This window comes from Elaeis guineensis, unplaced genomic scaffold (genome assembly GCF_000442705.2).
Source record: "Elaeis guineensis isolate ETL-2024a unplaced genomic scaffold, EG11 Super_Scaffold_1000061, whole genome shotgun sequence".
Classification (NCBI taxonomy): Eukaryota; Viridiplantae; Streptophyta; class Magnoliopsida; order Arecales; family Arecaceae; genus Elaeis; species Elaeis guineensis.
The window spans coordinates 2,534,453-2,555,674 of NW_027332426.1; the positions used below are offsets into that span (position 1 = coordinate 2,534,453).

At 38.5% G+C, this 21,222-nt stretch overlaps 1 protein-coding gene across 3 annotated transcripts; it reads right to left on the reverse strand.

Moving 5' to 3' along the window:
* Positions 1-3,846: 3,846 nt before the first annotated feature.
* LOC140854552 (ribonuclease J-like) lies at positions 3,847-13,061 on the reverse strand. 3 transcript variants are annotated; one of them, XM_073250515.1, is made up of 9 exons: positions 12,743-13,061; positions 11,785-12,013; positions 11,011-11,120; positions 9,975-10,060; positions 9,498-9,689; positions 9,346-9,423; positions 4,433-4,615; positions 4,218-4,298; positions 3,847-3,888 (listed from the first exon to the last, which is right to left on the reverse strand). In XM_073250515.1, exons 1-9 carry the CDS (start codon positions 12,852-12,854, stop codon positions 3,862-3,864), a joined length of 1,098 nt encoding a protein of 365 aa, XP_073106616.1. In that variant the 5' UTR covers positions 12,855-13,061; the 3' UTR covers positions 3,847-3,861. The 3 variants fall into 3 exon arrangements, with proteins under 3 accessions (XP_073106616.1, XP_073106617.1, XP_073106618.1); XM_073250516.1 differs by having other exon boundaries at positions 9,975-10,031; positions 10,997-11,120; XM_073250517.1 differs by having other exon boundaries at positions 3,874-3,894.
* Positions 13,062-21,222: the final 8,161 nt, after the last annotated feature.

Here is a 21,222-nt window from a genome sequence, read left to right on the forward strand (position 1 = left end):
AAATGCGGCCGGATCTGTCTCTTCTACCTCGTCTTCTTCGCCAACCTGGAAGCTGCAACGCCTTCCCTCTTGTGGGCTTTGAGACTCTTGGCTGACATCCAATCCGCGTCCACGTCCATATCGGCAACGAAGGAGGGACCGAAGAAACTCCCGTGCAAAGTGAGATCCCCGAAGGGGGGAGGCGGGTTTAAATAGGCGATGGGGTCTGGTGCACTAATGATGCAGGACTCTTCTGGCCAGTCCTATAACCACCGCGTGGCCCACTCACTGTGGCAGCGGCTGGAGATGGCCGACAGTTGGTAAAACCATTATTGCATCGTACTGGGGCAGCGCTCCCAGCGAAAATTCCAAAAAAAAAAATCTTTTCCGAAAAAGCTTCAGTACCAGCGTGCCGAACATCAAAATATCTGACAACCACCGAGTGCAGAAATCGAGGGCAACTTCGACCGTGAGAATTCTCTGTACTTCATTCGGAACCCGAACTCGAAAGTAGGGAGACTGGTGTTGGGTATAAAATACCCCGGCCGAAGTTTGTAAAGGACCGACCCTTCCAGGACTTTTCCGACTTCCGACCTTATGTGGCATCTCTCTGAACCCCCTCGACTGTCCGAGCTTCCATAATACCATCCGAACTTCTCCAACAATGAGCTTCTCCATCCATCTACCGGGCCGCTCCAAAGGCTCTCTGGGCCTCACTATCAGCCGACCTTCTACAGTGATCAACTATTCTCCGAACTTCTTCCGGACTTCGTCAATATCCGAACTTCTCCGACAACGAGATTTCTACAGTAATCAGACTCCATCCAAAATTTCTACGGCAGTCGACCGCCTTCAGGATTCCAACCGAACTCCTGCGAGAGCCGGACTTCTACTACGAACGGTCTACTCCGAACTCCTACAGCGGGCGGTCTATCCCAGATATCTACCGTAAGTAATTCCATTCGAGCCTCTACTGTAAACAAATTTCTTCCGAACTTCTATCACAGGTAGACTTCAGCCGAGCTTCTTCGTAGCCGGATTCCGGACAGCTTCTACAATGGGACAGAATCACCGGTCAGGTCGCTACTCCGAGCTCCCACGACAACCGATCTCCGATCGAGCTTCTACAATAAACGGTCTCCTTTCAGCCTTCTACAAGAACCTGACTCCGTCCGAACTTCCATAGCGGATGGATATCGGACGAGCTTTTACGACGGACGGACTCCGACAGCTGGATTACTACAACGACCAATCGCCTCCGGTGTCTGCCGAACCTCCCCAACGCCATCCGAAGTCCACCGCCGGCCGATCCTCCGCCAGATTCTTCATGAAACCGGACTTCTCCGACGGATAATCTTCAGACGAGCTTCCACCTCAGGCAAATCCAGCTGGACTTCTCTAGCAATCGAACTCCTACCAGACTTCACCAACAGACAGTCTCCATCCGATCTTCTACAGCAGATGACTTCCGCCTGTAGCATCAGCGCCTGAGGCATCCGACAACAGTAGACTCGTCAGCAGCCTCGGAAACATCCGAGCTTCTCCTAGATCGACAGGATAGAGAGCCATTTCGCTCCATCAGATATCCCAGCCGAGCTCCAGCCAAAGATCCGAACTCCCTGGCAAGTCACGACAATGGCCACTACCCTACTCTACTCTCTGCAACGGATTCCGCGTGACTCCACCACTCTCTGGCAAGTCGCGACAACAGACACCACTCCACTCTCCGGGCTCTACCACTCTCTGGCAAGTCGCGACAACGGACACCACTCCACTCTCCGTAACAAACTCCACGTGGCCATGAACGACCCTGACGCCACTACTCTCCGTAACAAACTCGCGCGGCTATGAACAGCCCACTACCAGGCGGTTACAGACGTCGCTGTCAATCAGTTACACTCTCCGTCTATAAAAGGGACCTCCAGATACGTTCTTCTCTAAGCCCTAAATTCTATCTCGAAACTCTGCTAAAATTCTCACTCGAGCACTCCATTTCTGTTAAAGCAGAGTACTGACTGAGCGTCGGAGGGTATTGCCGGAGCACCCCCAACTCCGGTTTAGACTTTTCTTGCAGGTCCCGGCGGCGGCCACGGTCATCTCAACTCCAGCAACTCCGGCTTCGACGGAATTCTGCACCAACAATTATTATATCATATTTATAATATAATCATATATGATGTATGATATAACATAAAATATAATTATGAGATTTATTGGTGCGTATTTGGTCATTAAAAAAATTTCATTAAAATCGAAATAGCTTCCCAACATTGGTCAAAAAGCACTTTAGGAAAAAACTCCATTTTGGAGCTTTTCTCAAGTAGAGCTGTTCAGCTTTCTGGCAAAGCAAAAACAGTTTCTTAATTTTTTATCAAACACCATTGTACCATCCAAAAGCTTTGCCACACAGGGCCTTATTATTCATTGCACCCTCAATGCTAGAATATCTTGAATGTCTTCCCTATCAGCTTATGCTTTTGCAGTTAATTGGCTGGTAAACATGGCAAAGACCTCAGGTTAGCTAAGTTCAAATCACCATCATACCAATTACTTATTCATTTATTCCAAACTATCATCGTCCCCTGAGTCTAATATCCATGTGCATGATCTGGGCTGCACATGAGAGGGATGTTAAGCCACTTGTTGACCCTTCCTTGTATTTTGAGCATTTGGGATCAATTAGTTAGTTAACAAATGCTGTCCCATTTTGTTCTTTTAGGAGATCAAATTGGTCCAAAATAGATTAGATCTTTTTCAGAGAAATCTTAACTGAATTCAGATAGTTAGAAAGATAGACGGCTGGCTGCTATTTCCTCTTGGAACTTTTTTCTATTTGATGTGCCTAAATTACAAATAAATGAAATCCTAAAAATCTACAAAAACTCTATGGCTACAAATTCTGATCTAAGGTGCATCCTGCACTTTTCTTGTGAGAACAAACAACGATATGAATTAATGGTTGGGTTGCAAGCTTTCAAAGGAGAGTCGGTAGAGGTTACAGGTTCATATCTATGTTCATCTCAGCAAATTTCCACTTAATGAAAGTAGAATGGGAATATTGGGGAATTATAGTGTCCTGGATAGGGGATCCAAGGTAAAAAGATGGGTTTGCAAAGCTTCTAAGAGGCCGATATCCTGAATTAGATGTGGACTTAGTATTAGATATATTTTCATCCAATCAGTTGAAAATTTAGGAGCACAAAGCAAGGGAGTCATTTCTAGATTGGAACAGAAAGGCTGGTATACACTAGGTTGGGGTGGAAATGCATGATACAGTTGGGACTGTTTCCAGAAGATAAAAACAGTCAAGGATTAGGTCAGACTGGACCTGTTTTCAGAAGACACTGAAGAAAAACAAAAATAAAGAAGAATAAAACAGAACAAGGGAAGGATAGAATGAAATGGCATACAAAATCAATGCCTAAACCTGGCCATTTTCTTTAAATCCCTTTCCTTTTCATCAAAGCAAATAAGCTAACATAACATCTTAGCAGCTGGCATCCCCTCCCTGATAAGGTTGGCTGTCACCTTTTTCTAAGTCAATTTTTAGGGTACTTATCTGATATCAGGAAACACTAATTAAAACAGTTCACCCTAAAAAAAAAAAAAAAAAAAAAGCCCAACAATTAAAACAGAGACTTCAAATAGCTTAAAACTGAAAATGGAATGTTTCTGACTGGTTATAGTTTACTGTGGATCTAAACAAAGGCAGAACATTATTCAATGAACAAACACTAGCCCTCAGCGCACATACAGATAAAGGCATCTACTAAAATCCTTGAGATGCACAATAACAAAATGAAAGTCCAAGATCAGAGTCATATGATTGCTAACACAAGCAGCATTGTTAATCAGTCTTGAAATATGGATCAAACCCCTTGCTCATCTATTCCACTCATCCCCAATACGCTATAACTTCAAAAAAAATGGAAGTAATCAGGAACTTGCTGAAACAGAAAAACACAAAGTATGACTCATAATGCTGTATGGCAATAGAACCCCAAAAAGAAAGCATGCAAATTCTTTTATTTCTAAAAATTAAGCTATCTCTCCGATGCTAATGCAAGAATTTCACTCAAAAAAAAAAATCCAGTAAGAGGACTGATCCTAAAATACCTGGAAACCTTGTCAAGAATAAGGAAGCAAACATATACATGTTTTCTTCTTCTTAAACATTGCTAATTTTAAAACTGAACATGATGAAGAAATGTAGGAAAATTTATGGTATTATCTCATACCAAGGTTGAAGGATCCATTGGTGCCTTTCCATCCTTGAAAGCAGCATCCAAATACGTCCTTAGAGACATGCCCACGAACACCTGTTGCATACATGAAAACCAAAGAAATGTCAAAACAGAATGTCTATGCTGCCTTTAAAGCTAAACAGTCATAAAACTTCTTGGAAGTACCACCAAGATCACACAGATGAAAAGAAACAGTTAAAGCAGCTCACCAATTTACGACCAGTTAGATCAGCAGCAGCTTTCACGCTTCCAAGACGATGTATGTTAGAAGCAAATTGTGTAGCAATAACTCTTCCTTTTGCAGCTGAAATATGTCGTAGTAAAGCATCTGCTACAACAGCTTCACTAACAGATCTTCCAGGTGATAGAACATTGGTCGAGTCACTCATCATCTAAGAAGCATAAAAAGAAAGTACCCAAAGTTGGCAAAAGATACAGAAAATTGAAAGATAAGCGAGATAGAGGCATAATAGCATGCAATGAAAATCCATGAACAAAAAGCATATGCGCAATAAAAGAAAAGAATTTTAAATGCTCCCAAAGGGAAGAAGTATATAGCAATCCTATCATCAATTTTCAAACTTCAAAGCCTGCTTTATATGCCAAATCTCACCAGAATGCTTAAAAAGGTTCATCAGAAAATCTCAACACACCATTGCACTAGAACGTTTTAAAAATATATCAAATGCATGAGCATTAAGTTAATCCATATGTGTAGAGGAAATGGATTGATGGAATAGCAATGTGTCAACTATACAACAAACTAAAAACAATTCATTCATGCATGAAAGAATAAAAAAGTAGTAGCTACCAGAGTTGAGGGAAAACACTGCTTGCAATATACATAAGTTCTCAAAGAAATTTAATTGATTTCATAAAGATTGCATTAATTTCTCATTTAAAATTAAAGCAAGTCAAGATAAATCTCTTCATGATGTCAATAATCATTCTGATGAAGGAAAATATGCACAATTGTAATAAGACCAGCTTTGTCCCTGTCTTCATAATGATGGGCAATTATGAAAGTTCATGAGCATCATAGCATTGAGTAGTTAAGTTAAATGTGTGGACACATGAAGGACAGAAATTGATATAAATAAATAGATTGAGGATATAAATTGCTGGCAATCGCTGATATACATTACAATGTGAAGACCCAGCATGGCAGGACACTTACATGTTAGGTTCTAAGGCTCAACTTATTAAACATACTCTTCTTCGATAATCATCCCACATCATAAAGATACATTGGTCGTAATTTGGACAGGAAATAGGAGAAATATATTAACCAAAAGTGAAGATGCACCATATCAATACTCACAACTAAAAAAAATCATGATTACTGAAAAAACAATTCCAAAAATTTCATCTTTGATCTAATCACATTCACCCATCCAGTACCCCCACTCAAACCCATCATGTGCAGAACACATGCTTGGTACAGGATAAAGTGAGAAAATATCATTTAAATTAACTAGTATGTGAACACCATAGGCTAGATGGCTTCATTGAGAAGCAGGGCCATTGTTTGTGACAAGCAATGGCAGATACTATCACTACTGCAGGTGTCAGCAGAATGCCACAATGACCAGAAGAGCAAAGGGCCAAAGGTTCCAAGTATTCAGTGACCACTAAATTAACTTGGGACTTGGATCTTTTTCCCAATTTAATGAAAATATCGCTCCAAGTCAACAAACATAATATTTGGTTTATGTGCTTATTTGTTTTCATTTACTTTGTATGTGATAATTTGGACCGAGGAGGCAGCAGGTCTCCATCATTATAAGTCTCTAACAGGAACATATTTGATACTATTGGATAATCTGCAAGCACATTACCGATTTTCTTTAATTTGTTTCAATAACCTGATGTTGGTAGCACTAAAGCATGATTCCCTTTGTGTAAATTTGTGACTTCCTTCAGCCTTTCTTCCAATATGGATTTTAATTTACCATGTGACTGCCCTCCAATTTTCAGCATCCTTTGTTGTTACTTTCACCTATTTACTGAAACTAACATTGACTGGTCTCTTTTTTTGTTAAGTTCAATCATATCTTCTAAGCTTCAGACCATTTTGCACTTGGAATGATTTATCTACTTAGTGGAAAGAATGGCATTTACTGTATTAGGTTTTAACTTAAATATTAATATATCAAGTATCTTTAACAATTTATGATGGAATATGTGTTTTGTCATTGATTTATTTGGAATAAGCGCACAAAGAATTTGTAACATTGAGGTTGATATGGTCTTATTTACAGGTTATAGATCCGCATTTATAGGTTGTAGATCTGGAGACATATAGCAGGAGCAAGCTTGCTTACAATGAGGCTTTTATACTTACAAATAGAGAATATTTATAGGTTTTCAGCAAAAGTTGCCCACAACCAAGACTATACTTTATAGGGGTGGAGCAGCCTTTTTTTTTTTTTTGGTAGTTCTCCAGATCCAGATTCGCATCTCGATACTGGGCCCCGTACCAATGCCAACCTATTACCATGTCAATATGGCCTAGTTCGGCATAGCAAGTGTCGGTACATCCCCCATACCGTGTTCCGATAATGAACCAGTATGGTATGTCCCGCATCATCCGGTTTAGTACCGTACACCCTGTAACATCCGGTTCGGCCTGGTATCGCAAACCTTGCTCCAGATATTGTTAACTGTTGTCCCCTAAAACATAGGCTAACAGCCACCCCACCTCAAACCAAAAGCATGCCCCCCCCCCAAACCAATCCTGCTCACATCACATGGCTGTTCTAATTCATGGGATATTAATAAGCTCCCAACTCGATCTATGAATCGGGAACATTCCTTTGATGTTATTTTAGGAAGCTTAGACGCTTGCCTCTTTTTGGCATTTCATATAAAATTCTAATCGGACAGAAGCAAGAGCTTTTATCAAACCAGGTAGCAAACAGCACATATTAAAGAGTCACATTTAATAAGATCTATGTCTATTTTTCACTGGTTCATCTACATAACTTTGTTTTGGTTTTGCCCTCACGATCATTCTTTTTTTGTTCTCTGTTTCAAGAAAAGAGAAACTTGTCTCTACTATCCTAATATATTAAGGCCATGAGTCATCAGTGATATTTCCTTTTCTTACTTTTTGGTTTCTTTCTGCCCATACCTAAATAGTTTAGATCAGTCATCATTCCCACAAAGGTAAGCATGGGATTGACAATCAAACATTATTGTTTACATTAGATTTCCTTGAGAGAAAATTTGTTGTTTAAGTTTGTTAACATTACAGAACAATCATGGTTGGGTGTGGAATGGATTATCTTCTAAAATTTAGAAGTTATAAGCAACTCCACCAACTGATTTTTTTTTATTTGATTCTCAATAAGTTCTAAACATTTTTATCTAATTAAAAACTTGCAATGTTTAATTAGCATGATCCTAGTCATAGTGATTATAACAAATTCATGAATTACTTTATATCTTTGATTCTAGTAAATGTTTATTTTAATAGCAACGACGGTTTATGGTGATTTTAAACCATTGCCAATCCATAAATGTAGCAACATTAGCAATAACAATGTTAAATCTGTCTTACTTATCTGAGTGTGGTTAATACAATGTATTTAGTCTGTTTCATGGTAGTAGCCACATAATAAATATCCATCCCTTCTCTTTCACTTGAATACCTTCTGTTTCTTTCTTTTGTATTCTACTTTATTACTCAAATCCTTGGTTCTATACCAAGTTTCAAAACTACACTACTAGCATAAATGTACTACTTAGGTAACATAATTAAGGCGGTCAAGAATGCTAAAAGCAAGAAATGTGGAAACGAGGCGGTTCGAGACATTCTGAGCCATGCCAATGGCAGATTGGGATGGTTTTAGGATTTGAAAAGAGAAATCGACAAAGGAGGGGGAGAGGGAAAAGGAAAGAGAGGAAGATAGAAGGGGGGAAGGGAAAGAGAGCGTCGTTGGGGGCTGCCGAAAGGCCGTGGAGGCTTCCGAAGGGCAGCAAAGGCCATCGGAGGGTTGTAGAGGGCACCAGAGGACACAGAGGGCTAGAGGAGGATCTCCATTCTCCGAGCAATCAAAACAAGGATCCATCAGGCACTTATTTTTTTATTTTGTAATCTTTTAGTGAAATCAGCAACCCGAAGGGCCTCTGTTCCGATCGCCCAGAGGGCGGAGACCCTCCTCAAAGACCCTCCAACGGCCTCCACAGCCCTCTGGCGACACTCCCTCCCTCTCCCTCTTTTTTTCTCTCACGTTCTTCCTCTCCCCTGCTCTCTCTATCGTGCCGGGTCGTGCTTTGCCATCCTCCACTGGCCTTCACCATCTCTCTCCCTCCCCTTTTCCTTCTCCCTCCCTCCCCTCCCCCCTCTTTTTCCTATCTGCCATTTTCCCTCTTCCTCGCCCTCTCTACTATGTCAGTACAGTATACAGGCCTAACATGGAACAGCATGGGGGCATCATATAGCGAATCATGCCACCGACCAATCAGTCCGGCGCCCAATACCGGCATAGCAAACCTTAGTTAAAAGACAAGTAACAATACTCACTAGCAAGACATGCTGGCTAAACTTCAAGGCAGTTTATCTCATGCATTCCCGTTTTATTGAATCATAAACACTTGGCCATCTCATGCAGTTGTAAAACATGAAATCAAATATTTATGTGCCAAAATCTTTAATGTAAAGAGATTCTAACAACATACTCAAATAAAGCTGGATTTTGCAATGGTGAAAATCTATTTACCTACACAAAAGAGATGTCACAGGTGCAGAATCTTTATGATAAATTTTTAACTACATCGCTGGTACTTCTTTCTTTGTACAACTTATAGGAAATGGATGATTATAAAGTAGTTAAGCAAGAACTGATCAAGAAGAAATACAGGAAGCTTCCACCATCTTGGAGAGCTCCATAGGCATAAAAGATTCAAATAAATATAAATACTTGGAGATTAGCGGTTGCTTCAGCTGATAGATTGCTTATAAGAGAAATAGGCAACACATTACATGCGACAACCATGCACCACCAAGGTACAATTCAGAGCATATCAGATTTTCAGAGCTCTGTCTTAAACAGAAAATGAAGAAAAAAGGAAAAACAAAGGGAAACAGAATGAGAAAATGTATACTCATAAAACTTACTAAAGTCACCCCTTCTTTAGAGAGATCCTCCAATGTTTCACGATCAAAAATTTTACCATCCAATGGTGACTCATCAATCTGCAAAACATTTAATTTCTTATGCAGCTAGGACCACTAGATATTAAAAGCTTGATAATAACCATGTAGTTTACCTTCCAATCACCAGTATGTAGAATGGTACCATCACTGCAACGGAGAACCAAGCCACAGCAATCAGGAATTGAATGAGTTACACGGATCGGCTCCACTTCAAATGGCCCAGCAAGGAACTTCTTTCTGATCGTAAATAACCTAAGCCTGGATAGAACAAAAATCCCAAACTCCTTCAAGCGCTTCTTGATAAGCTGTTCACAGACAAAAACAGAAAGCTTCTTACTTTTTTGCGAAACGTCATAAAAAGATTTCGAAAAGGAAAAAAGAACTGTGGGGGTGGGTGCCTGCATGAAGGAGATACTCGGAGATAAACACGCTTGTTTCTTTTTATAAAAGCAAAAAATACCAGAAAAAATTCTGATGCATTTGGAATCTATAACATCGTAAAATCTGTCAATGTTGAACCTATACAAGTAGTCCCTTCAAACTTAAAATCATAATTAATTAAGCAGTTTGCTATCATTACTGACACATACCTCCATTGTAAAAGATGAAGCAAATATTGGTGTATGAGAATCCAAAGCTGGGATAACCTGTTTCACAGAGCAATAAGAAGCAGAAACTGCAAGAACATTTAGACTACTTCAAAATTTCAGAGGATGCAAGAAGTTCAGAAGATTGATGTTCGAATATGGCTATTCATACATACATGACCAACAGCATATACATGATTAGAGATCTTATTGCGAAAGGCATATCTTGAGCTGAGTAGGAAAAAGTTTCATGATAGCACCATGCACAGAATACCACCTTTAATTGTGGTATGTATACCAAGAATTTTATTTTCAAACTGAAGCAGTTATTCCAACAACTTTATGAAAACCTTTCCATTTGGCTATTGATAGGAAGTCAGCATTTATTCGTAGATGAATAAAGTAAAAGTGCATCTCTGTTAGATACCCCTTGTTGACTTCTAAAGTGAGTCCAACTCTGAACTCTGATCTCATTTTGCAATTAAACCAGTCCAGGACTAACAAAAGTGTTCTGAAGCAACTAAACCTAGTTAGTCCATAATGAGCACAAGCAGTATATGTTTACCAATGATAATCAGATTCAATTAATGGGTCAGGCAAAAACTCAGTTACTTCCAAGTGGTTTCATCTCTACATAATTCAATCATTCTGCATCGCTAAGCTACTACAGATGGAAGAGAAATGCTGATTAATAACTTAATGATGTGAATGACTAATAAATTTATGCCCTAACAACCTCCAATATCTTCGACATGAAATTGCTTTGGTTCAGTTGAGACCAACAACCAATTGCAGGAGACACTTAAACATAGTCATCTTCCCAAATCATCCTGCTTATTATGTTCTGAGTATAACCTCACCAATCGGGAAAGGTGATGCAAATGGCCATTCTCTAATAAAACATATTTGAATACATAACTTATAACTGTTACGATGAATTTCATTTGAATTAATTAAATAGAGAATCATCATAATGCCAAATATAGAACAATACAACCATTCAAGCATTAGAAGGAAAACTTTACCCAAGGCAACGCACCAATGTGATCCTCGTGGCCATGTGTTATAACAACTGCTTCAATTTTATGGCTCCATCTCTTGATGAATGTTGTATCAGGTACAATCTTTTGGACTCCAAACTCATCATAACTATTATGCACGTAATACAGCCATTCAAAACCAAAGAAGTAGCCATGAGGAATGATAAGAAGTAAATAGAAGCACAACATACGATGTCACTGTATTAGAAAAGTCAGCAGACATGCAGGACATATAAAATATGCAAAATGTAAAAGAAAAGATAGAAAAGGATATGCACAAAATAAAGCATTTTCACACAAAATTTTAAATGGCAGCATGGCTAGGACTTGAATATAATATGATTAAGGTGCTACAACAGCTAGCATATAGAAGGAAAACAGCTGCTTCCTACAAATGCCATAAAAAAAGTTCTGTTGTGTGTTCTAGCACTTCATGAAAGCTTTATTTGCGTGCACTAGAAAAAAGAAAAGAAAAGAAAAGAAAAACAAATATGTTATTCTACGATTTTTCATCCATTTTTGAAAGTAGCTTTCCAGGTGTGTTTTAAAAAAAAAAAAAAAAAATCTCAGGAAATCCAGCAGTTGGTCAAAATTCCTAAGGTTTAGCAATTGGGCAAAAAGCCATGCTCATGAAATTGAAAACCTCTTGCTGCAACCTAATTTGATAGGCTTTTGAGCTTTGATATTCACAGTTAAATCACGTATATACATAAGATAGGCTGGAGTATAGCTGCAATAGGTAATGCAAATGCAAATGACTTTGTGAAACATACTCTGGGAACATGACACCTGCATCAATTAAGATATAACGGTCATAGTTTCCTACAAGCATGCAGTTCATCCCAATTTCCCCCAAACCACCTATTGGAAGCACACGGAGTGGTGGACCATCTAATCCTTCATAAAACTGTTCCAATTTGCGCTGGACAGGATCTTCCATGCTCTTTCGTACCCCCTCAGTTCTTCTGGATTTTCTGCGGGAAACTTCCGATTCCTGGGCACCTACAATTGAGATGTCAATGTGCTGGCAGTAAGACTACAAAGAATATACGTGAAAACCAAAGAATTAGCAGTTATGAGAACATCCACAATATCACATTATTGCTTTCACCAATAAACAAAAGCTACAAGGTCAACAATTACAGTACTATCTTTTGCCACCTAAAACATAAAAAGATATTCACACACTGACAGGATACGAGTGCAGGGCAAAAACGTAAAGGTACAACGAATTTAGGCAATATTATTAGCATTATGCTGCCAAACAAAAATGGTAGATGTACAGCAATCAAGTGAAGATAGCCACGGAGCCCAAATTCATAATCTGGACAGTGTGGCCTTGGGAGATACATAAAAATGGCTTCAAAAGGATAGCCACAAGATGAAGCCTGCCTGCAAAAATAAACGTTAGGCACTGTAGAAAAAAACCATAAATCTTTGACATCAGAAGCTGTCCAAACTCCAAATTAGATGGGCCAACGAAATTTTGCCAGTGTCCTCCATCCCAGCTAGTACAGATACTTTGTTATTAGCATTTATGTCGTTCCAAAGTCGTCGTGAGACAATCTAAATCGACATTTATTCTTCAATAAAGGGGCCAAAAAAGGGGAAAATACAACCATAAACATTAGAAGCCAATTTAAAGACGCAGGAAACCCAGACCTATCTATCTAAAGTCGCAATCAAAACAAGCTGGCACCTAAATCTGGAGAGGGAAATAAGAGAAGAGACCTGGGACCGAGGAAGAAGATCCGAGGGAGCACCGAACTATGGATTTCGGAAGCCTGGGTCTCCCGGAGAGCCCACAGGGGCAGAGAGATGGGAGCACGCTGAGACAAACCATGGCTCTCCTCTCGAAGAGATAGTCGGAAGAGAAGAGGGGACGAGAGGGAGAAAGAGATCAAGGATCGAGCGTCGGAGCTTTTCACGGCGAATCGAAACCCTCGAGCCGGCTCAGGGTTTTAGGAAGTATTCAGCTTTGGATGGCGGGCGAAGCAACAGAGGGATGAGATGACGGAGTGAGAAGGGAACGGGAAACGGGAAGCGGGGAGAGAGGTTTTGTTTTGGATGGAGCGGAAATATCCATCTTATCGCTTTTCCTCGTGCTCTCAGCATCGCCAACGGGCCGGGCCTGGGCCTGGGCCTGGGCCGGGCGCGGGAAGGCCCGGATCGGGTTGGGTCGGGCCTGGCCCGTTTTTTAAAAATATCTTAAGAGCGGCTCAAGGCCCAAATTTATGCGGATTGAGCCTAGCCCGGCCCGAACACTTCCAGGCCCATGCGGGCCTGGCCATGCTAAGTCCGTCAGGCTCATTTTTATTTTTATTTAATATTAAATTTTAAAAAAATAATATTTTTAATTTTAAGATTGATGTTTAATTTTTTAGCTTTTAATTTTAAAAAAATTGAAAAAAATTTATTATTGAAATATACATATAGAAAAAATTATGAAAAAATATCTCAAAACTTTTATTGATAACTGAATTGCTTGTTGTTCAAATTACAGAAAATGCAAAGATTCAAAAAAAATAATTAAAAAATATATCATAATTTTTATTTATATTAAAAAATAAAACTTGATATATTTTCAAATTAAAATTGTTGAAATCCTGTCTTGATAACAGAGGTTGTGAATTCGTTGATGGTGGTTGTGTTCGTATCATCTTCAAAACTTGTTAGATATTCGTCAATATCTTGGAGTCGGCTCTCCACATCTAGCTAATTCTTGAAGCAGACACACATCTTTACAGATTCTTTATTCATTCTACTTCTTTTCTCGTCCAAGACTCATCCACCGGTGCTGAATGCAGACTTTGAAGCGACTGTAGATATTGGCACGGTCAGGATGTCTCGTGCCATAGTTGTTGCCCAGCTATGCAACCCAAGAGGGGGGGTGAATTGGGTTTCTAAAAATTTTAAGCCCAACAGATAACTTATGAAGAACAAAACAATGGCTTAAAACAATATTAATTACCTAAAGCAGTATTGCAAGGATATAATAAAGAAATAAGATAAAGCGATAAAGCACACCACAAACACAAGGATTTATAGTGGTTCGGTGCTAACCTTGCACCTACATCCACTCCCCAAGATCCCACTTGGGAATTTCAATCCACTATCCTTTGTATTCAACCCGAATACAAAACGTCGGAAACTCCGACACTAGCTATCCCAAGCTAGATCACTTGTTTTCCGGGTACAAGCAAACCCAAAACACTCCGATTTCAGGTTCGGATCAACCTTTCCTTGTTTTGGAAATCTTCCAAAAACAAGAGCAAAAACTCACAAAGAGTAAGAATATTTAGAGCACAGATTAATACAATAACAGCTCCTTTTATGAGCAAATATAACAATAAAAGCTTTACTCAAATGAAGAACCCCTTTTTCAGATTTTCTCAAGATGAATGAACGGTTGAACGAATGCTTGAGAAGAGGTTGATCGTTGATTGAAGATCTCTTGAAAGCTTTGAACGATCTCTAGATCAAGGTTGAAACGATAGGCGTGAAGAATTCTCTCCTTGAAAGATCTAGCTTTTCTCTTTCACAATCTCTCTGGTATATTGTGGATCCTCTCTCTTTTTCTCTATGGATATTTCGTTGATCTCAGGCTTATTCTTGCAAATTACGGATCCTCTCTTCTATTCTTCTCTCTTTCTCGTCTTTTTCTTCTTCTTCTCTTCTTTTTGATTTCACGTTTGATCCGCTATTTAATCTGCAATTTCTTTCATCAAATTAAGCATTTTGTAGCATTAGAAGCAAGAGAAAACAATTTAGGCAGATAAAGAGCCGTTAGAGGATTTTTAGGAAGCATAAATGGCAATTAAAACGGGCAAAAAAATAGCCGTTGCTGACATTTCCCGTCGCAGGGGTCGACTCATGAGTCGACTCATGCTTCAGGGGTCGACTCATGAGTCAACCTCTGTTGCAAAAATCATAGAATGCTTTTCTGGAATTTCTTGGCTCAAATTAGCAGGGGTCGACTCATGAGTCGACTCATGCCTTGTGGGTCGACTCATGACTCACAGGTCGTGCCAAGCCAGAAAACTAGCGTGCCAAGGAGAATTTTTGCGTGCCAATCAACTCACAGTGCCATGAGTTGACTCATGAGTCGACTCATGCACTTCAAACCTTCATAACTTCAAAAATATAAGTCCAAACACAATAAAATTTTCACCAATAGATTTCAAATCATTTGTTCTACCAAATGATACTATCAAATCAAGATTTGAGTAAAATTACAATTTTGCCCTTGAAGATCATAAGGACATTTTCATTTTAAAATTATTTGAATCCCTTCAATCTGATTTGTAATCATCAAAATCAATCTAGGAGCAACAATCTCCCCCTTTTTGATGATGACAAAACATTTGAACAAAAATATTTATGTTAATGCATTAATTTCAAAAGAATCCATTATAGGTGTATATGCTTGAAAAGAGTATGATTCTTTTGGCATGTAATATAAATGCAAAAATAGTTTGTCCATTTTCTTAAAGATTTGAAAAGGGTATTAGATCATTTTGAGTTCAAGATATATCAGAGCAAGAGAAGATAAATAACTTTTTCTATGTATCAGAGCAAAAATAATTTTTACAATGATATCAGAAAAGATTTTATAATGTATCAGAGCAAGAAAATTTTATAATGTATCAGAGAAAATTTCATACTGTATTAGAGCAAATGTCAGAGAAAATTTTACACTGTATCAGAGCAAATGTCAGAGAAAATTTCACACTGTATCAGAGCAAAAAAAAGAATATATCAGAGAAACTTTCTCACTGTATCAGATCAAATGTTATAATTTATCAGAGAAACCTTCACACTGAATCGGATTAAATTTTATCATGTATCAGAGCAAGTTAAAAGAAATTGTAGGATGTATCAGAGTAAAACAAATATCTTAAGATGTATCAAGGTGAGTATAATTTCAAAAGCAAGTTTGAATTTTGAAATATATCAGAGCATATATAAAAAAAATACTTATTTGCATTGTACTTATGATTTTGCTTTTGATGGATGACTTTTTGTTTAAGTTCTGTCTGATACCAAATTTTGATACCAAATTTCTCAAAGTTTTGTTACCAAATTTTGATACCAAATTTCTCAAAGTTTTGTTACCAAATTTTGATACCAAATTTCTCAAAGTTTTGTTTAATCTTTCAATCCTTGTTTTTGTTTAATTTCTCCAATATTTGTTTAATATTTGTTTAATTTCTCCAATATTTATTTAATTTCTCCAATATTTGTTTAAGTTCTCCAATATTTGTTTTAATTTCTCCAATATTTGTTTTAATCTTCCAATCTTTGTTTTTGTTTAATTTCTCCCCCTTGTTCTCATAATTTAGGGTTTTGCTTTTTGTCTAATTTCAATTTTTGTTTTTGTTTAATTTCTCTCCCTTTTTGACATCATCAAACATAGTTAACTCTTCCTTTTCTTTTTCTGAAATATTCTTTAATTTCTTCCTCTTTAGAGTTTTTCACAGATGTTTGCTCCCCCTTAATATAGCAATTATCAACAGCAAACAACAACAAGGAGAAGACAATATTTCAACAAGAAAAAAATATATAACCAATATATGATCATTACAAAGAGGTAGAAATATAGGTAAAAGATGATTCCATTAATATCATAATTGTTTCAATACATAGTTCTTGAAAATAAAATTCAACCAGCTAATTGTCAATACATGGCCCCAAGGTATAGATCCTAGAACAAGATACTAGCTCCTAGGACCTAGTAAAGATCAAGATAAGTCAATGATCGGAGTCATCAGATATAGGGTGAGGAGATGATGGATCAGAAGTGCGTCCTCTACCCCGTCTGCCTCTGCCACGAGAAGGAGAGCGAGATGAACTGGATGGCTGAGAATGCTGAAATGCTAGGGCTGATACCATGAGTCTGATAGAATCAAGTACGTTCAGTGCTCTGGAAACAGATTGAAGTAGAGCAGTGAACTGAGTGGTAGCTTGCTCACTCGATCCTCGGATCTCTTTCCTCAGTAATTCATATCCACCTTCTAGTGCTCCTCTGAGCCTGCCAGCCTCTGCAGTGAGGTCTGTGACCTCAATAGTAGACTCCTGTGGCTGGGGATGGGCCAATGCAAGGACTTGCCCCTGCAAGTCAAGAACTCTGCCAGTAAGTCTCCAGACTGTATCCTCAAGCTGCTGTATCCTGACGGAGTGATCTGAAATCATCTGAAATACAGTGGAGATGTGGGGAGTAATGGTCTGATCAGAAGAAGTAGCTCCAGGTGTAAAAGAAGTACTACTCCACTGGCTAGACAGCAAAGAAGCCACACGCTGTGAAATATGCTCGATCTGATCGTCAGCCAGTCTGAACTCTGATGGAGGTGCTCTGCTCTCTGGCTGATACACTGGTGTGGGCATCCTAGTAAACTCAGAAGGGCCAGCCTCAGTATCAGGAATGAACTGGGTATCTGGTGAAGCTGCCCTGAAGTCATGTACAGGAGAAGATGGACCTTCTTCTTCTACTCTGCCTTCAGTTCTGTCTTCAGCTCTTTCCTCAGCTCTCTCCTCAGCTCTTTCTTCAGAGCCCTTGATCCAACCACCAACAGTCTTTGTAATTCCCATTCGGTGCAGGCTGTGATGGTTGAAAGTGTCCATATGTGAGAGCTTGGTAGGTGTCTCCCCCTCACAGCTAACTCCAAACCTCCTAAAAACTCTAGTAAGGGCCATACCATAAGGCAAGTGTGCCTTGGATCTGTTCAAAGTTTCTCTCATGGCCTCTATCATAAGTGCAGGGAGGTTTAGGGGGGTCTGAGTGATGATATGAAACATGACACATACATCTCTGCCAGATAGTAAGTCATGTCTACCACTCCTAGGAAAGAAGAGTTTTGTTACAATCTGATGCAGGACCCTCATCTCAATGGACAGTAGCTTTGCTTCCAATTTGTTTAAACTTCCTGAAAAAGTTTCTCCTAAGATAATTCTGATCCCTTCTTCTTTAATTGGGAGTTCCATATATGAGTATCCTTCACTAGGCAACTGAAGTATTTCTCCCAATATCCTAGAATCCAAACAGATGTCAATCCCCTTTACAGTTGAAGTCACAGACCCGTTTCCATAATTTAGGTTCTGGTAGAACTCTCTGACTAGATCAACATAGGTGACTTCCTTAAGAGAGCAATAAAGTTCCCATCCTTGATTTTTGATCTTGGTAGCAAAAGTAAAGCCTTCTTTCTCAAAGAACCGAAAATCTATGTTTTTTCCGGTTTCTACTTTTCTATCAGAAAGAGGATTTACACTGGGGCTTATGGAGGATTGAGAGGGACCTTGAGCAGGTACTGAAACTGGATTGGGAACACTGGAAGACTGAGCATGCCTTTTCTTTCAGATAATTTCCTCAGGCTCACGGATTGATTTCCTCCTTTGGGGAAGTTTCATCTTTGGAGCCATATCCAAAAAAGTAGCAGACAAGAAGATTTGAATTGAGAGTAGGAGGGATCACAAGAGAGTAAAGAAGAATTTTGGTGGAGAAAGGAAGTGGATTTTGGAAGTTCGGTGAAGTGCTAGGACACGTTCAAACCGCGCCAAGCAATGTGAGAAAGCACAGAAAAATCTTTTTCAAGGAGGCGATTTTTGGTGGAGAGGAGGAGGGAGAATTGCCTCGAAATTGATCCTTGGATTTGGAGCAAAACAAAAGTTTGGAGAGGACGGCTTTCAGAAGAAGAACGATGAGAAGATGAGTCGTCTCACAAACAGGGTTCCCGTTTAAAAACAATGAGCCCGTGGAAAGTTTGTGGGATTTACAAGTTTGCCATTGAGTCGACTCATGGGGGTCGACTCATGAAGTTCAGAAATTCAGGAAAAATATAAATAAATTCCAGAAAAATTCAAAATTTTGGGAGAAGGAATTTTGCTCAATGATAAGTTTTTAGAGTGATAAATCTGAGCTTTTGGAACCAGGATAGTTGTTGGAAATTGAGCTCTAAGAATATTTGATATTAATTAAGAGAAGTTTAGGCAAATGGATCTAGAATTCCTAGATTTCTCCTAATTTCACAGAATCTATCCTCACTAAGGGCCTTTGTAAAGATATCGGCTAATTGATTTTCAGTGCAAACATATTCAAGAATTATATTTTTGTTTTGAACATGTTCTCTTATAAAATGATGTCTTATTTCAATATGTTTGGATCTTGAGTGTTGTATTGGATTTTTAGAAAGATTTATGGCACTTGTATTATCACATTTTATTAGAGTTTCATTAAGTTTGATTCCAAAATCTTCGAGTTGTTGCTTAATCCACAAGATTTGAGCACAACAACTTCCAGCTGCAATGTATTCGGCCTCAGCCGTAGACAGTGCCACCGAATTTTGTTTCTTGCTAAACCATGAGATTAGGTTAACTCCAAGAAATTGGCAAGTTCCACTTGTGCTTTTTCTATCTAATTTACATCCAGCAAAATCAGCATCAGAATATCCTAACAAATTAATTTGTGAGTCCTTAGAGTACCATAACCCTATAATTTGTGTACTATTTAAGTATCTAAGGATTCTTTTAACAGCATTCAAATGAGATTCCTTAGGATTAGATTGATATCTTGCACATAAGCAAACACTAAACATGATATCAGGCCTACTTGCAGTTAGATATAATAATGAGCCAATCATACCTCTGTAGTATTTTAAGTCTACGCTTTTACCTTCATCATCCTTGTCAAGCTTACTTGAGGGACTCATTGGTGTGCCAATTGGTTTGCAGTTCTCCATTCCAAATCTTTTGAGTAGTTCCTTGGTGTACTTGCTTTGGGTGATGGAGATTCCCTCTTTTGATTGTTTGATTTGGAGTCCGAGAAAGAAAGTGAGTTCTCCCATCATGCTCATCTCGAACTGTCCCTGCATAAGCTTAGCAAAGTCTTGACAAAGGGATTCATTAGTAGACCCAAAAATTATGTCATTAACATAAATTTGTATAATTAGCATATCATTTTGGTTTCTTTTAATAAATAGGGTTGTATCTACATTGCCTCTTGAGAAACCATTATTTAGTAAAAATTTGCTTAGCCTTTCATACCATGCTCTAGGTGCTTGTTTTAGACCATATAAAGCTTTATTTAATCTAAAGACATGATTGGGAAAAGCATGATTTTCAAATCCAGGGGGTTGTTCTACATATACTTCTTCAGAAATATATCCATTTAAAAATGCACTTTTAACATCCATTTGAAATAACTTGAAATTCATGAAGCAAGCATATGCAAGTAGAAGTCTAATAGCTTCTAATCTAGCAACAGGTGCAAAGGTTTCATCAAAATTAATTCTTTCTTCTTGATTATATCCCTTAGCAACCAGTCTTGCTTTATTTCTAATTACATTTCCATGCTCATCTAATTTGTTTCTAAAGACCCATTTTGTGCCAATTATTTAATAATCTTTAGGTTTTTTTACTAAGGTCCAAACATTATTTCTTTCAAATTGATTAAGTTCTTCTTGCATAGCATTAATCCAGTTATGATCATTTTCAGCCTCTTCAAAAGTTTTAGGTTCAAGTTGAGATACAAAAGCACAATTATTAAGTACATCTCTAAGTGAAGAACGTATTTTTACCCCATGCATAGGATCACCGATAATTAATTCCTTAGGGTGGTTGTGAACATACCTCCATTCCTTGGGTAAGTCGTTTGTATCTTGAGGTTGTTCTTGAATTTCTTCACCTTTCTCATTTTGTTCATCTTCTTGATCCTTGTCTTTTGGAGTTGCTGAATCTTTCAGAGTGATCTCCTTCATACCTTCTATTAGTGGATCTGCATCATCAATACCCTCATTTTTCCTTGAAGGAAGATCGTTAGATTCATCAAAGACAACATGTATGGACTCCTCAACTACTAAGGTTCTTTTGTTGAACACTCTAAATGCTTTACTAGTGGAGGAGTAACCTAGAAGGATTACTTCATCTGATTTTGCATCAAATTTATCAAGCTTTTCTTTGCCATTATTTAATACAAAACATCAGCAACCAAAGACATGAAAATAGGCAATATTTGGTTTTCTTCCTTTCCAAAGTTCATAGGGGGTTTTCTTTAAAAATTGTCTTATTAAAGCACGGTTTAAAATGTAACATGCTGTGTTAATAGCTTCCGCCCAAAAATATTTTGGAAGGTTGCTTTCACAGAGCATGGTACGGGCCATTTCTTCTAAGGTTCTATTTTTCCTTTCAACTACCCCATTCTGTTGGGGTGTCCTAGGAGC

Excerpts from the sequence above, each read along its gene's own strand:
- LOC140854552 (XM_073250515.1), bottom strand. The coding sequence starts at position 12,854 with ATGGTTTGTCTCAGCGTGCTCCCATCTCTCTGCCCCTGTGGGCTCTCC. Across the intron at positions 10,061-11,010 it reads TGGCCACGAGGATCACATTG|TTTCTGCTTCTTATTGCTCT; the intron begins GTGCGTTGCCTT and ends ATGTTCTTGCAG. Across the intron at positions 4,299-4,432 it reads ATCTAACTGGTCGTAAATTG|GTGTTCGTGGGCATGTCTCT; the intron begins GTGAGCTGCTTT and ends TGTATGCAACAG.